The sequence below is a fragment of the Phaseolus vulgaris genome, chromosome 4 (genome assembly GCF_051622355.1).
Source record: "Phaseolus vulgaris cultivar YP4 chromosome 4, ASM5162235v1, whole genome shotgun sequence".
Classification (NCBI taxonomy): Eukaryota; Viridiplantae; Streptophyta; class Magnoliopsida; order Fabales; family Fabaceae; genus Phaseolus; species Phaseolus vulgaris.
In genome coordinates this window covers 45,472,669-45,488,130 of record NC_143501.1, presented here as the reverse complement: position 1 = coordinate 45,488,130, position 15,462 = coordinate 45,472,669, and the positions used below count along the sequence as shown (strand labels likewise).

At 31.6% G+C, this 15,462-nt stretch overlaps 2 protein-coding genes across 6 annotated transcripts; both read right to left on the bottom strand.

The window, feature by feature from the left end:
- Positions 1 to 258: 258 nt before the first annotated feature.
- LOC137837781 (uncharacterized) lies at positions 259 to 1,910 on the bottom strand. Of its 5 annotated transcripts, none has more exons than XM_068646905.2 (2): positions 1,712 to 1,910; positions 259 to 1,637 (listed from the first exon to the last, which is right to left on the bottom strand). In XM_068646905.2, the coding sequence occupies exon 2, from the start codon at positions 1,348 to 1,350 to the stop codon at positions 385 to 387; it is 966 nt and encodes a 321-aa protein (XP_068503006.1). In that variant the 5' UTR covers positions 1,351 to 1,637; positions 1,712 to 1,910; the 3' UTR covers positions 259 to 384. The 5 variants fall into 5 exon arrangements, with proteins under 5 accessions (XP_068503006.1, XP_068503007.1, XP_068503009.1 ...); XM_068646906.2 differs by having other exon boundaries at positions 259 to 1,368; XM_068646908.2 differs by having other exon boundaries at positions 259 to 1,235.
- Positions 1,497 to 14,796, bottom strand: LOC137838881 (uncharacterized). The gene is made up of 5 exons (XM_090301061.1): positions 14,716 to 14,796; positions 14,546 to 14,609; positions 12,750 to 14,431; positions 1,712 to 1,861; positions 1,497 to 1,637 (listed from the first exon to the last, which is right to left on the bottom strand). Exons 1-5 carry the CDS (start codon positions 14,794 to 14,796, stop codon positions 1,497 to 1,499), a joined length of 2,118 nt encoding a protein of 705 aa, XP_090157187.1.
- Between the last annotated feature and the right edge of the window lie 666 nt (positions 14,797 to 15,462).

The window sequence follows — 15,462 nt, the reverse complement described above, 5'->3', positions numbered from 1 at the left end:
AACAATCCATAATTAGTTTTTAAATAACATAAAGTTTAACAAATTTTATAAAATTAAAATATCAGAGTGTTATTTTTTTTAATGACAACCATCACCCTCTACATGTTGTATATTATGAAGAACAAAAAAAAATCTCATTCTGAAAAACAACAAAAATTACAAATACGAATGAGTTTATGATCTTAAAAGGAACTAACACTTAAGACAGGCACAAAACCGGCAGTGAGGGTTTACTTTCAAAACATTTTGGCTAACATATTAAAAAAAAATACAATTACCAATCAATATATAAATGATTCTCATGCATTAAGAAGCATGTACTGTTCAAAGATAAAATAAGATCATAAGCCTAACTTGTGCATTAATGAGAAAACATTTATATATTTATCTCTTTCTTGCTTTCCTCCTTCTGGACTCTGCCTTCTGCCATTTCTTTCTAGAAACCAGTTTACTCTTTGGTTTCAGTTTTAACTCAGGTGAGAACTTGTAATTTGGATCTCTCATACGTGCTTGTATGTCCTTGAAAAACTGAATATTTAGTTGTTTAGGCCCTCCTTGTCTAAGCTCTTCATATTCTGGTCCTGAAACAACATTTTCAAATGCTCCTATTAGAATATCTAAATCACTCATAACCTCCCACACATTACTGTACCTCCCATCTGGACCTTTCTTTAGTTTCTTTAAGGCATTCTCAACAGCAATCTTCCTAGCTTGCTTTCCTGGTGACAACTCCTCAGGTTCTTGTTCTGCTTTCAACATCTCTGAGATGGTTCTGTATTTGGGAACTTCGTCAAACTCAAACAATTTATCTATGTACTTGTCACTACTTTCATTTGGGTAAGCTGAAGTAGGAATATCATCATCACTATCCATTTCATCACCAGTCCACAGTGTCTTCTCTTCATCACTGCCAGACCAGACACTTCTTAACTCATCACTGTCATCTGCATCAACCAAGTCTGAATGTTTTTTAGCTTCCAGTCTTGCTTTCTTTATCTCCTTATCTAGATTACTTTTAGATCCCATTTCTTTATCACTTTCATCCTCACTTCCTGTCCATAGAGTGTTATCTTCATCCATCTCCTTTGCCCAGGCTTTCTTGAACTCTTCATCCCCTGGTCTACTTCCCCGGCCAAAGAGATCATAGCCTCTACGTGTGTCACGTGCATATGATCTCAACGCTTGAAAGTTCTTGAGAGAACCACTATTGCAACAATGTTGTAGTAAGCTTGGACCTGAATCATAAAAATAAAATACTTCTGACCTTTGAGAGAGTGGCAACAAATGTGACTTTGCAACCCTTAGAAGAGATGGAAAAAGACTATTGTAGGAGAATGACCTACATCCCATCAGGAAGAACTAATTGATCTGTCAATAATAATTTTTTTTCTTCAGTCCACAGCATTTAGCCACACTTAAACAGGAAGAAATAATTAAAAAATATATAAAATCCTAGGCAGTCCATGCCACAATTTCCAAAATTAAAATCACTAGTGCTATCTTTCAAGGCATGTTTGGATGAAACCATTTTGCAGAATGATCGGACATTTTGTCAAACAGCTTGAGGGCATTGCAGTTAAACCACTAAATCCCACATTTTCAGTAACGAGAATGACCCATTGTAGCACATTCTTCAACTGAGAAAAGAAGCAACAAATAGGTTTATGGGTGCTATAGATTTCTAAAGAGTGGTGTGAAGAAAATTGGTTACCTGACAAGGAAATGCAGAGAAGCGAGAAAAAGAAGAAGAAATAGCCGCAATAGGAAAAAAGACCTTGCAATAGTAAGAAAATACGACGTCGTCAAAGGCTAAGGAGTGATTCCGGCAAATAGTTGAAGATGGAAGAACCAAGGAAAATGGCTGAAGGGTTCAACTTCCACAGATAGAAGACAGAAGAGTGCAATGTTTATATCAGAGTGTTATTTTCAATATTATGTATAATTTTTATTTATTTTATTCATCAATTTATATTTTCATATACTATATTAAAGTCAGTTGTAAATTTGTATAATCACTTGTCAAAATTAATTATGGTTTGTTTACATATTTGAATTATAATCAATTACAATTAATTGAACAAAAATTATAAAATATAATATAAAATATAATTTTATTTATTTTAACTTTAATTTCAACCTTTAAATCTTGAACTATTCTGCACATTTTTGTAGGTAATGAGTATTATGTTGAGGAATGTTTAGAAAGATTAAACAATTATTCTTATATTGTTGATTTTAATGAAAAATGTTACATGCTAAAATTGGAAACATAGTTAGTGTTGACTATTCTTGAATGTTTTTTTTTAACATCTTGAGATGCTTTAGAACACAATTACTTTTCACCCTTGACTGAAACTAATATATGTGTACATAACATTTCAACACTTTTAACAATTTTTATAATATATAAAGTTAAAACTAATTAATGTATATTTTTTTATTTTTACATGAAAAGTTAATAAAAAATATTGTATGCAAGTAATAAATCATCAAGTTAATTAATAATGTTAATAAGTAAATCAATTTTAGTTTTATTATAAAACTTTAAAATCCTGTGATTTTAAATTACTTTTTTTTTATCAAAAGTTTGGGTCCTGTGGACCAAAGTCAAGTTAAATAATGAGCTGATGAATTCCCGTTAAATTACTGGACTTTTGCAAACCAAGTTCATATCATACATATAAATACATGAGTGTTTCTTTCTCTATCCTTATATTTTTCTTCTTGTATCTATATATTTTTTAAAATATCGAAACTAGTCTTAATAATTTTATTTGAAAGGTAGCGTTAATGGATTACATGATAAGGTTGTTTTTCTTCTGTGATTGTTGACGTTGGTAAAGACTGTGTCAAGGTTTGTATAACAAGGATAGATGTGTGACTGCTTTTTCGAAGTTTTGGTTGATTTTTTGAGATAAGAAAAGGGTTTTGTTTAAGCGCTTTGGGTGGTTATGGGGTGTAGAGATTCCTAAAAATTGAGTTTCGAGAATCAGTATCAGACTAGGTAATCTAGAATTGTATAAGTGCACTCCGAAATGGATAATCCATAAGCCAATATTTTCTGTTCAAAAAGCATTGCGAGATGGCCTCCTAAAAATTGGGTTTTGAGAATCAATATCAAACTAAGTAATCTAGAATTGTGTAAATGCACTCTGAAATGGATAATCCATAGACCAACATTTTTTTTTTTCAAAAAACATTTCGGGATGGCCTATTCAGAATGCATTTTTTGACTTACGAATTGGTGAATTTTTTTTTTTATAATAATGATTCCTGAACAAAACTCTTTACACTATCTAAGATTTTTGTTGCTTCTATTTGCAATTTATTGTAATAAAATAAATAAATTAAATTTAAAAATATTCAAATTAGTTTAGTTATTAGAATTTTGGCCATTGAAATTGAACTAGTTTCATGATCAACTATATGGAAATAATAACAAATAGTTTGTTGATGGTCTGTAATGGTAAACTCTATTGTGTGGAGGATGTAAATGCTTGAGGGAAGTGAAAAGGTCATGGTTGAAGCTTGACATCTCTTTTCTCTCTTTGCATGAAAGACAAAAATTGTTCAATAATAGGTAGGGAAAAATTGTATGCTTTAAGAAGAACATTGACAACTTCATCCTATAAGGAGATGAATAATTTGATTGATTATTCTTTATCATCAAATAGAAAAAAAGAAAAAAAAAAGACATTGACGGCATATTTGGGTGACCTCTACATCAATACAAAAATTGCACATAACCTCATAATGGATTTGCAAATTTGGTTTCATTTCGAAAAATACATACTTATCAATTTTCAATCATTTATTCTTGTTTGATATTACAGATTGGTTAGTCAAAAAGAATCTTCATACCATTACATTATGGATTCCTTAATTTGCAAAAAAAAAAAAATTGAATAAATTTAATTGAAAAATAAAAAGTTATATTAAAAATTATAAAATAAATAATGATTATACGTGTACTACGAGACCGAAAATTTTGGTCGAAAGGTTGAGCCGAAATGTTGAATATAAAAAATATAAATAAATAAAATTATAAATGGCTACTGTAGCAAAATCCACAATGGTAAGACCCAAATTAATAGGTGCGTTTAAAAAATATGTTAGGTATAAAAAGAAGGCTAAATAGGTTTTGAGTCCAATAAGAGAACACTATAAATAGGTCATCAATCTAAGAGGTATAATGAATTTATCTGATAATTATATAAAACTGATTTTGACTTTGGCATCGGAGCGCCTTACCCAACCGTGAGTGGAGATCGAAAGGACAAGTCGAGAGGTTCAGTTGATCTAGCCTAACCTAGTAAACTTGTCAGGGCAGATTCTCCCTGCACCCAATCAAATATGATTGGCACCCAATTGCTTTTGTGAAAAGACTAAACTAACTTTAATGAAATGATAATTAGGGGTTTTTTTAGTCCCTTAGTTTTCCCTACACCCAACACACTACAGCCCCCTTAGTTTTCCCTGCACCCAACACACTGCAGCCCCTTCTTTTTCAATCTTTGTGCCGTTTTCCGTTCAGTAGCGGCGCTTACCTGTGACGAATACCAAACGAACGGCGATGTCGATTGTGATGGTGGTGGTCACTGAGGCGGCATCGTCTGTGACGTAGTTGGACGGCGAGAGAGAATGAAGCTACCACGTCCAGCACCACACTAAAACCACCTACGCAGCTTAAACCAGCACCAACCAAAAAGAGAAGAGGAAAACCAAGTTTCTCTCTGCACCCTACACCTTTTTCAAAATAAAGAAGACAATGACAGAATTGGGTTTTAAAAAGTCCGCTTGGGTGCAGGAAGCAATTGATTGAGTGCAAGGAGCAATTGTCACTTGCCAGTCATAAGCCCAACCTGAAGCCGGAGTCAACCATAAGCCCAACCTGAAGCTGGAGTAAACCGAAAGTCCAACCCGAAAAGTTAAGAAGATCCAAGAAGTCAGCACATTTTGCCGAAAGAAGAAAAGTTTATGGGCCTTTGTAAGAATATGTAAGATTGAACACATAATTATATTACAATAAATATATTATTATAATGAATAAAATAAAATAAAATTGATACATAATCTTGAAAATAGACTTAAAAAAATATTCAATTTTTTAAATAATTGTTAAATTTTCTAATCTTTTAAAACTAATATGAATTATTATAATAATATATTTTTATATAATTTATAATGATTACTTTGTAAATTTATAATGATTAGTTTATAATTTTTAATTATTAAGTTTATATACTTTTAGAATTTTAAAAATATGTAAATTAATAATAAACTGAAATGAAAAAATTTTCTAGACATATGATTTCATAAAAAAAATGAAAATTTAAACTTTATAATCATTTAATTTTGATATTTTTTTAGTGTATTATACTATTGATTATTTTTTTAACATTTTTTAATTTTAATTTTAATTGTTAGATACATACAATAATATATAAAAAGAAGTGCACGTATTCTATAATTAAATTATCATTGAATTGTTGACACATAAATACTGATTATTTGAATAAAAAAAATTGAGAAACACACAACTAATTAACTAAAGACATAATTGTGAGATATAAACACAGATAAACTTAAATAAATAAAGAGACTCGTAGATGAAATATGGAAATATTGATACATATTTTAAGAGAACAACATTAAAAATAAAGATAAAAAACTTAAACACATTTACACACAAACACTGAATCCATGCACACTCAAAAATTATAAACACACCTTAGAACTAATGAAAAAAATTGTAAACTTCATTTAACCACACACTAACAAACCTTACATACAATTAATCATAAACACTTAAAAATCCTACACTTACTTTAATTAATAAACAAATAAATCCTAAACACAGTACCATTTAGGAATTATTTTGAAACCCTAATAATGTTTTAACTACACAGTATAAAACTTAAATGCAGATGACACAAACACTCAATGACCTTCCGTCACAACATACAGAGTTATCGAGACAAAAACCATAAAAAATAATAAAGCTAACTACATATGCACAAAATCCTTTCACAAACCTAACACAAAAACTTTTCACCTACTTTACACAGTCGCAACTTCACTGTAGAGCCTAAAAAAATACTAAAACTATACGAAAGTTAATAAACCTAAATACGTATCGACACAAATAAGCAAACTACGTTAACTTACTCTAACCTAGTTTCCATACTGCACTACACTGCACTATACTGCACTGTAGAGTTTTTCAAAAGCTTTATTACTTTAACCACATTTTTATGTCGCCACATATTCCATCTACTACATAGCTTTTCAAAAGCTGAAATATTTTAACCTAGCTTCCACAACACCGCACTTCACTGCAGAACTTTTCAAAAACGACTATTCTAACATGCATTTCACGATCGTCGTACACAAAAACCTTTCACCTACTTTACTCAGTCGCAACTTCACTATAGGACCTTTTAAGTCACACTAGGTAGATAGAAAAAAAAAATCTTAAAACTAGAAGAAATTTAATAAACCTAAATACGTATCCACACACGCAACCTACTTTTAACTACTTTAACCTAGGTTCAACACTGCATTGCACTACACTACACTGTACTGTACTGACTGCTGACTGCACTGCACTGCCACACACTCCTATACTGCAGAGCTTATTTTAACCGAGTTTCGAGTGCGCCCTACTCCACTTCATCACTTTTCACACACTATTATTTTAACCTATATTTCACGACCACCGTCGTACTGTTGCACTTTTCACGACCGCCGTACATTTTCGCAGATTTCACGACTGCCGCCGTACACTTTTGCTACAGGGTTTTCAGAGAGAAACACTCGGAGCACATATTATATTTATTTTAAAATCCAAGTGAAAATGAACATTACTAATTAATTAAAAATTATCACAGTTGCCTTTACTTATTTTTTAGGTATTTTACTCACTCAAACCAAATAATAAAAGTGATTTATTTATTTTATTTGAACCAAGTCAAGTAGTCATTCCAATAAGAAATATAATTTTATATTAAAGACCTTTGAACAAACACACTTAATGATGCACCTTGACTACAAAAACAAATAAAATAAAACTAAATAAATTTAATTTAAAAATAAAAACTTATATTAAAAATTATAAAATAAATAATGATTATATGTGTACTACTAAATCGAAAAGTTTGATCGAAAGGTCGAGCCAAAATGTTGAATATAAAAAATTTAAATAAATAAAATTATAAATGGTTACTGTATCCAAACCCACAAGGTAAGACCCAAATTAATAACTGTGTTTAAAAAATAGATTAGGTATAAAAAGAAAAGCCTAAATAGGTTTTGAGTCCAATAAGATAACACTATAAATATGTTAAACACTGAATCCATGCACACTCAAAAATTATAAACACACCTTAGAACTAATGAAAAAAATTTGTAAACTTCATTTAACCAAACACAAACAAACCTTACATACTATTATTCATAAACACCTAAAAATCCTACAATTACTTTATTTAATAAACAAATAAATCCTAAGCACAGTACCATTTAGGAACTATTTTGAAACCCTAATAATGTTTTAACTACACACTATAAAACTTAAATGCAGATGACACAAACACTCAATGACCTTCTACCTTACCCAAAAACTTCAATGACTTTCACATAATTTACACAAAAATAGTACAATGTATTAAAAGTTTCTTCAGTCACAGCATATAGAGTTATCGAGACAAAAACCTTAAAAAATAATAAACCTAACTACATATGCACAAAAACACTTTTACATACCTAACACAAAAACTTTTCACCTACTTTAGACAGTCGCAACTTCACTGTAAAGCGTAAACAAAAAATTCTAAAACTATACGAAAGTTAATAAACCAAAATACGTATCGACACAAGTAAGCAAACTACGTTAACCTACTCTAACCTAGTTTCCATACTGCACTACACTACACTATACTGCACTGTAGAGATTTTCAAAAGATTTATTACTTTAACCTAATTTTTATGTCGCCACATAATCCATTTACCGCATAGCTTTTCAAAAGCTGGAATATTTTAACCTAGCTTCCACAACACCGCACTCCACTGCAGAACTTTTCAAAAACGATTATTTTAACATGCATTTCTCGATCGTCGTACACAAAAACATTTCACGTACTTTACATCGTCTCAACTTCATTGTAGAACCTTTTAAGTTACAATAGGTAGATAAAAAAAAATCTTAAAACTAGAAAAAATTTAATAAATCTAAATACGTATCCACACATGCAACCTACGTTCAACTAATTTAACATAGGTTCAACACTGTATTGCATTGCACTACACTACACTGTACTGACTGCACTGCCACACACTCCCACTACTGGAGAGCTTTTCAAAAGTTTGATTATTTTAACATAGTTTCCAGTGCTCCTACTCCACTTCATAACTTTTCACAAATACCTATCTTTCACGACCGTCGTACATTTTCGCAGCTTTCACAACCGTCGTACACCATAATCTTTCATAGCTTTCACGATCGTCAAACACTATCGCTACACGATTTTCCAGAAACAAACACTCCGAACACACATTTATCCAGACAAAAAACTGGGTGAAAATCTATTCGGAAGAAAGTAAGGGAGGTGAGTCATAACATTTTTTTTTTAATTTATTCTCAAAAATATTTTTATAAAATATTTGTCTTTCTCATCTTTTTTTCACAATCCTCGTACACAAAATCTTTCACTTATTTTACACAGTCGCAACTTCACTGTAGAGACTTTTAAATCACAATAGGTAGATAAAAAAAATCCTAAAACTAAAAGAAATTTAATAAACCTAAATACGTATCTACATACGCAATCTACGTTCAACTACTTTTAAACCTAGGGTTCAACACTGCATTACACTGTACTGCACTATAGTGTTTTTCTATAGCTTTATTACTTTAAGCTAGTTTCTACAATGCCACACACTCCCTCTACTGCAGAACTTGTCAAAAGCTTGATTATTTAAACATAGCTTCCAGTGCGCCCTACTCCACAACATAATTTTCACAAACTATTATTTTAACGTACATTTCACGACTGTCATACACTTTCGCTACAAGGTTTTTCACAGAAAAACACTCTAAGCACACATTGTTATCCAGACAAAAATCTGGGTGAAAATCAGTTTGAAAAAATGTAAGGGAGGTAAGTATTACACCATTTTTTTTTAATTTATTCTCATAAATATTTTTATAAAATATTGTCCTTTCTCATCTTTTTTCTAAGATTTTAAAAGTAAAAAATTATATTAAAAATTATAAAATAAATAATGATTAAATGTGTACTATTGAACCGAAAAGTCAGCCAAAAGGTAAGGTCGAAAGATGGTGCCGAAATGTTGAATATAAAAAATATAAATAAATAAAATTATAAATGGTTATTGTAGCAAAACTCATAATGATAAGACCCAAATTAACATGGTGTGTGTTTAAAATATATATTAGGTAGATACATATAATATATAGAAAGAAATGCACGTCTTCAATATAGTTAAATTATGAATTCATTGAATTGCTCACACATAAATACTGATTATTTGAATAAAAAAATTGAGAAGCACACAACTAATTAACTAAAAACATACTTTGTGACATTAGTGATAAACGTAAATAAATAGAGAGACTTGTAGATGAGGACCAACCTACAAATATTAAGACACATTTTAAGAGTAAAACACATTAAAAATAAAGATAAAAACTTAAACACATTTCTACGCACAAACACTGAAACATTCTAAAGACACTGAATTCATGCACACTCAAAAATTATAAACACACCTTAGAACTAATGAAAAAAAGTTATAAACTCCTTCTAACCAAACACTAACAAACCTTGCATACAATTAGTCGTAAACACTTAAAAATCTTACACTTACTTTAATTATACACTATAAAATCTAAATTCGTCAAATGACTATAAATAAACAAATAAATCATAAACACAGTACCATTCAGGAATTATTTAAAAATCCTAATAATGTTTTAACTACACAGTATAAAACTTAAATGCAAATGACACAAACACTCAATGACCTTCCCCTACCTTACACAAAAACTTCAATCACTTTCACTTACTTTACACAAAAATGGTACACTGTATTAAAAGTCTTTTTAGTCATAACATACAGAGTTATCGAGACAAAAACCCTAAAAAATGAGTCAAAAATAATAAATCTAATTACATATGCACAGAAACACTTTCACATTTTAAGTCACAATAGGCAGGTAAAAAACATATACTAAAACTAAACGAAATTTAATAAACCTAAATACGTATCCACACAAGCAAGCAAACTACGTTCAACTACTCTAACCTAGGTTTCATACTACACTACACTACATTGTACTGCACTGTATAGTTTTTCAAAAGATTTATTACTTTAACCTAATTTTTATGTCTCATGTCGTCACACACAAGCTCGATTATTTTTAATCTAGCTTTCACAACACCGTACTCCACTGCAAAACTTTTCACAAGCAATTATTTTACATGCATTTCACGATCGTCGTACACAAAAAATTTTCACCTATTTTACACACTCACAACTTCACTGTAGAGCCTTTTAAGTCACAATAGTTAGATAGAAAAAAAATCCTAAAACTAGAAGAAATTTAATAAACCTAAATACGTATGCACACACGCAACCTACGTTCAACAACTTTAACCTAGGTTCTACACTGCACTGCACTATATTACATTGCACTGACTGCACTTTAGTACTTTTCAAAAGCTTTATTACTTTAACCTTGTTTCGACGTTGTCACACACTCCCTCTACTGCAGAGTTTTTCATAAACCTGATTATTTTAACCTAGCTTTCAGTGCGCCCTACTCCACTCCATAACTTTTCACAAACTATTAGTTTAACCTACATTTCACGACCGCCGTACACTTTCGCAGCTTTCACGACCATTGTACACTTTCACAACTTTCACGACCGTTGTACACTTTCGCTACACAGAAACATCGATGACTTTCACCTACTTTACATAGAAATGGTACACAGTATTATAAGTCTTTTAAGTCATAACATACAGAGTTATCGAGACAAAAACCTTAAAAAATGAGTCAAAAGTAATAAATCTAATTACATATGCACCAAAACACTTTCACCTACTTACACAAAAACACTTTCACCTACTTACACAAAAACTTTTCACCTACTTTACACAGTCGCAACTTTACTGTAAAGTCTTTTAAGTCACAAAAGGCAAGTAAAAAAAATATACTAAAACTATACAAAAGTTAATAAACTTAAATACCTATCCACACAAGCAATCAAACTACGTTCAACTACTCTAACCTAGGTTCCATATTGTACTGCACTATAGAGTTTTTCAAAAGCTTCATTACTTTAACCTAATTTTCATATCGCCACACACTCTCTCTACTGCGTAGCTTTTCAAAAGCTCGATTATTTTAACCTAGCTTCGACAACACCGTACTCCACTGCAGAACTCTTGACAAGCAATTATGTTAACATGCATTTCACGATCGTCGTACACAAATTCTTTTTACCTATTTTACACAGTCGCAACTTCGCTGGTATAGCCTTTTAAGTCACAATAGGTAGATAGAAAAAAATCCTAAAATTAGAATAAATTTAATAAACCTAAATACGTATCCACACACGCAACTTACATTCAACTACTTTAACCTAGGTTCAATAATGCACTGCACTATACTACACTGTACTGACTGCACTGTAGTACTTTTTAAGAGCTTTTATTACTTTAACCTAGTTTCTATGATGTCCCACACTCCCTCTGCTGCAGAGCTTTTCAAAAGCCTGATTATTTTAACCTAGCTTCCAGTGCGCTCTACTCCACTTCATAACTTTTCAAAAACTATTATTTTAACCGTCGTCCACTTTCGTAACTTTCACTACCGCCGTACACTTTTGCAGCTTTCTCGACCGTCGTACACTTTACAGCTTTCACGATCGTCGTACACTTTCGCAGCTTTCACAACCGTAGTATACTTTCGCTACACACAAACTTCGATGACTTTCACCTATTTTACACAAAAATCGTAGTATTAAAAGTCTTTTCAGTCACAACATACAGAGTTATCGAGATCAAAAACCTAAAAAATGGGTCAAAAATAATAAATTTAACTACATATGCACATAAACATTTTCATCTACCTTAGGCAACAAAAATTCACCTACTTTACACAGTTGCAATTTCACTGTAGAGCCCTTTACGTCACAATAGGCAAGTAAAAAAAAAATACTAAAACTAAACGAAAGTTAATAAACCTAAATACGTATCCACACAAGGAAGCAAACTACGTTCAACCTACTTTAACTTAGGTTCCACACTGCACTGTACTCAATTATTTTAACCTAACTTCCACAGCACCGTACTCCACTGCATAACTTTTCAAAATGATTATTTTAAGATACATTTCAAGATCGCACCGTACACAAAAACCTTTCACGTACTTTACACATTAACAACTTCTTTATTGTAGAGTCTTTTAAGTCACAATAGGCAGATAAAAAAAATCATAAAACTATACGAATTTTTTTTTTTTTATCGGCAATCAACTATTAAATTAAATCGGTTCACTTAAGGGGTGATCCAACCCTTGTACATATAACAAAAGATAAAAGTTCCTTTCCACCATCGTATCTAAAATTCACAGATTAATCCTCTACTTCCTTTCCAATACTAATAGCTATAACTGAAGAAAAAAACAAATAACACCAGTATTAAATCGAGTACATACATACCAAAGGTTCAAGACACCATTCAGAAAATGAGAAACTCACTGACGGTATCTTTAAGTTGATCCAAGACCAAACCTTGACCTGTGCCAGAGAAAATACTTCAGTATGATCAACCACTCCTCCTTTAAACAAACAATTATTCCTGTGTCTCCAAATCTCACTGACCAAAGCTATCCAAATATTACCCATAGTAAGATTAACTGAATGAGGTGCATCCAAAATTTTGAAATGTTCAAAATGTGACCCGGGAACGATAAGATCAACCGAATTCATTCCTAACCAGTCATAACATAGGTTCCAAATTTTCCAAGCTACCCTGCAATCAAAGAATAAATGATTTGTTGACTCCTTTGATAACCTGCATAAGCTGCAAAGATTACACTCAATTTGTATCCCTCGTCTCACTAGATTTACCTTGGAGGCTACCTTGTTTTCAATCACCCTCCAAGCTGTGACATGAGCTGAAGGCAACACTTTAATCCTCCAGAAAGATTTGTAAAATCTTGAATTTTCCTCTTCTCCTTCTCCCTTTAAAAGCCTATAAGCAGACTTGACTGAAAACGCTCTTGTCTCACTATCCTTCCAGACCCATTTATCCCCTATCTCCGACTCAATCCTCCTATTAGAAATTGTTTCTAAGAGTTGGCTTACTTGATCCTCCTCCCAAGTGAACAAACCCCTTCTCCACCTTAAATTCCACTCCCATACCCCATTAGCCTTTGATCCACATTCACTTATGTTTGCTTCCTTAAAAACAGATAAAGAGAATAACCTTGGGAATCTACTTTTCAAATCTCCAGATGTTACCCAATTATCTGACCAGAACAAAATGTCTTTCCCATTTCCAACCTCCCAATTAACACAATCTTCAAACTTCCTTCCCCACTTTTCTGAACTCCATACCTTCATCAAATCTCTCCACCACAAAGAAACTTTGTTACTATCATTCTGAAGTTCCTTTAGGCCTCTCCATCCACCATACTTAGAATCTAATACCACCCTCCATAACCCTCCTTCATCTGAGTTCAGACGCCATATCCATTTTCCCAATAATGCTATATTAAAACTTCTAACATTAATAATTCCTAGCCCGCCCGCTTCCTTGGGATTGCAAATCTTATCCCAAGCAAGCCATGCTATCTTCCTCCCTTCTGACCCCCAACCCCATAGAAAATTCATATGTAAACTCACAATCTTCTTCAACACATTAGACGGAATCTTAAAAAGAGAAAGATAGAACAAAGGTATAGACGATAAAACAAACTTAATCAAACGTATCCTCCCTACCATTGAGATGCATCTACCCTTCCATCTATCTAGTTTTCTTTTTATTTTGTTGACCACTTCATCCCAAAAAACGCCCTTCTTATGGCATCCCCCTACGGGTAACCCCAAATACTTAAAAGGAGTTCTCATTATTTCACAATTTAATACAGACGCGAAACTTAGAATTTCCGTTTGTTCCACACCAACCCCACCAATCCTACTCTTGAGAAAATTCACCTTGAGACCAGAAACCAACTCAAAACAACTCAACATGATCTTAATGTTAAACACACTTTTGATATTTGCCTTACAGAAAAACAAAGTATCATCAGCGTATTGTAGCATATTTACCTTAACTGACTTTTTGCCGATCTTCAAGCCTTCAATCAATTCTTTCTCTGCTGCAGTCCTAGACACCCCTGCAAGACCTTCAAGCCACTATTAGAAACAAGAAAGGAGATAAAGGGTCGCCTTGTCTCAACCTCTTCTTCGGAATAAATTCCTTAGTTGGGCTCCCATTTACTAGAACTGACATTGAAGTTGATTCCAAGCAAGCCTTAATCCAAGATATCCACTTTTCACAGAAGTCGAGTCTGTCTAACATATAATAGATGAAATCCCACCTCACACAGTCATACGCCTTCTCATAATCCACCTTGAAACACACACAACTTTTTTTCTTCCTCTTCGTCTCTTCTATTACTTCATTAGCAACCAGAATGCTATCCAAAATTCCCCTTCCTTCAAGAAAAGCGGACTGCCAAGTTACTAAACCTAAATACATATATGCACAAGTAACCTACCTTACACAGAAAGTTCAACTACTTTAACCTATTTTTCACTTCACCACACATTGCATTTTGGAGCTTTTCAAAAGCTCAACTACTTTAATCTAATTTTCATGTCGTCATACACTTTCTTCACTGTAGAACTTTTCAAAATATATTTATATACCCTTTAAATAACTAAAACACAATAACACTTTTTTAAATATAAAGAGACACTTAAAAAATATTAAAAGACATAATCAATTTAATTTAAAATTAAAAAATCAAATAAAAATATACAAAATAAAGTATAATTATTTTTATTTATTTTTCTTAAACTGCACTATTAAGTACTTTTAACGATTCTAAGATGAAAAATAAGTTTAAAACAAATAAATTAAATAATACATTTTTTTTACAATTACTGTTTATTCAATTGTAAACTGATTTTCAGTAATAAAGATCTTAATAAATTTTAAGATAAAAAAAATTATTTAATTATGACTACAATAAATAATGTTTTAGAATTTTTTTGTGAAACTCGTATAAACAAGTATAATTTTTTTATGTAATTGCTTCAATATTTATGTATAAATTTATTAACTATTTGATCCTGTTTGAAGTGTCCAATTTTTATAACACATCAAGTCCAAAAATCATCATTGAGCTTCGTAGCATGTAGT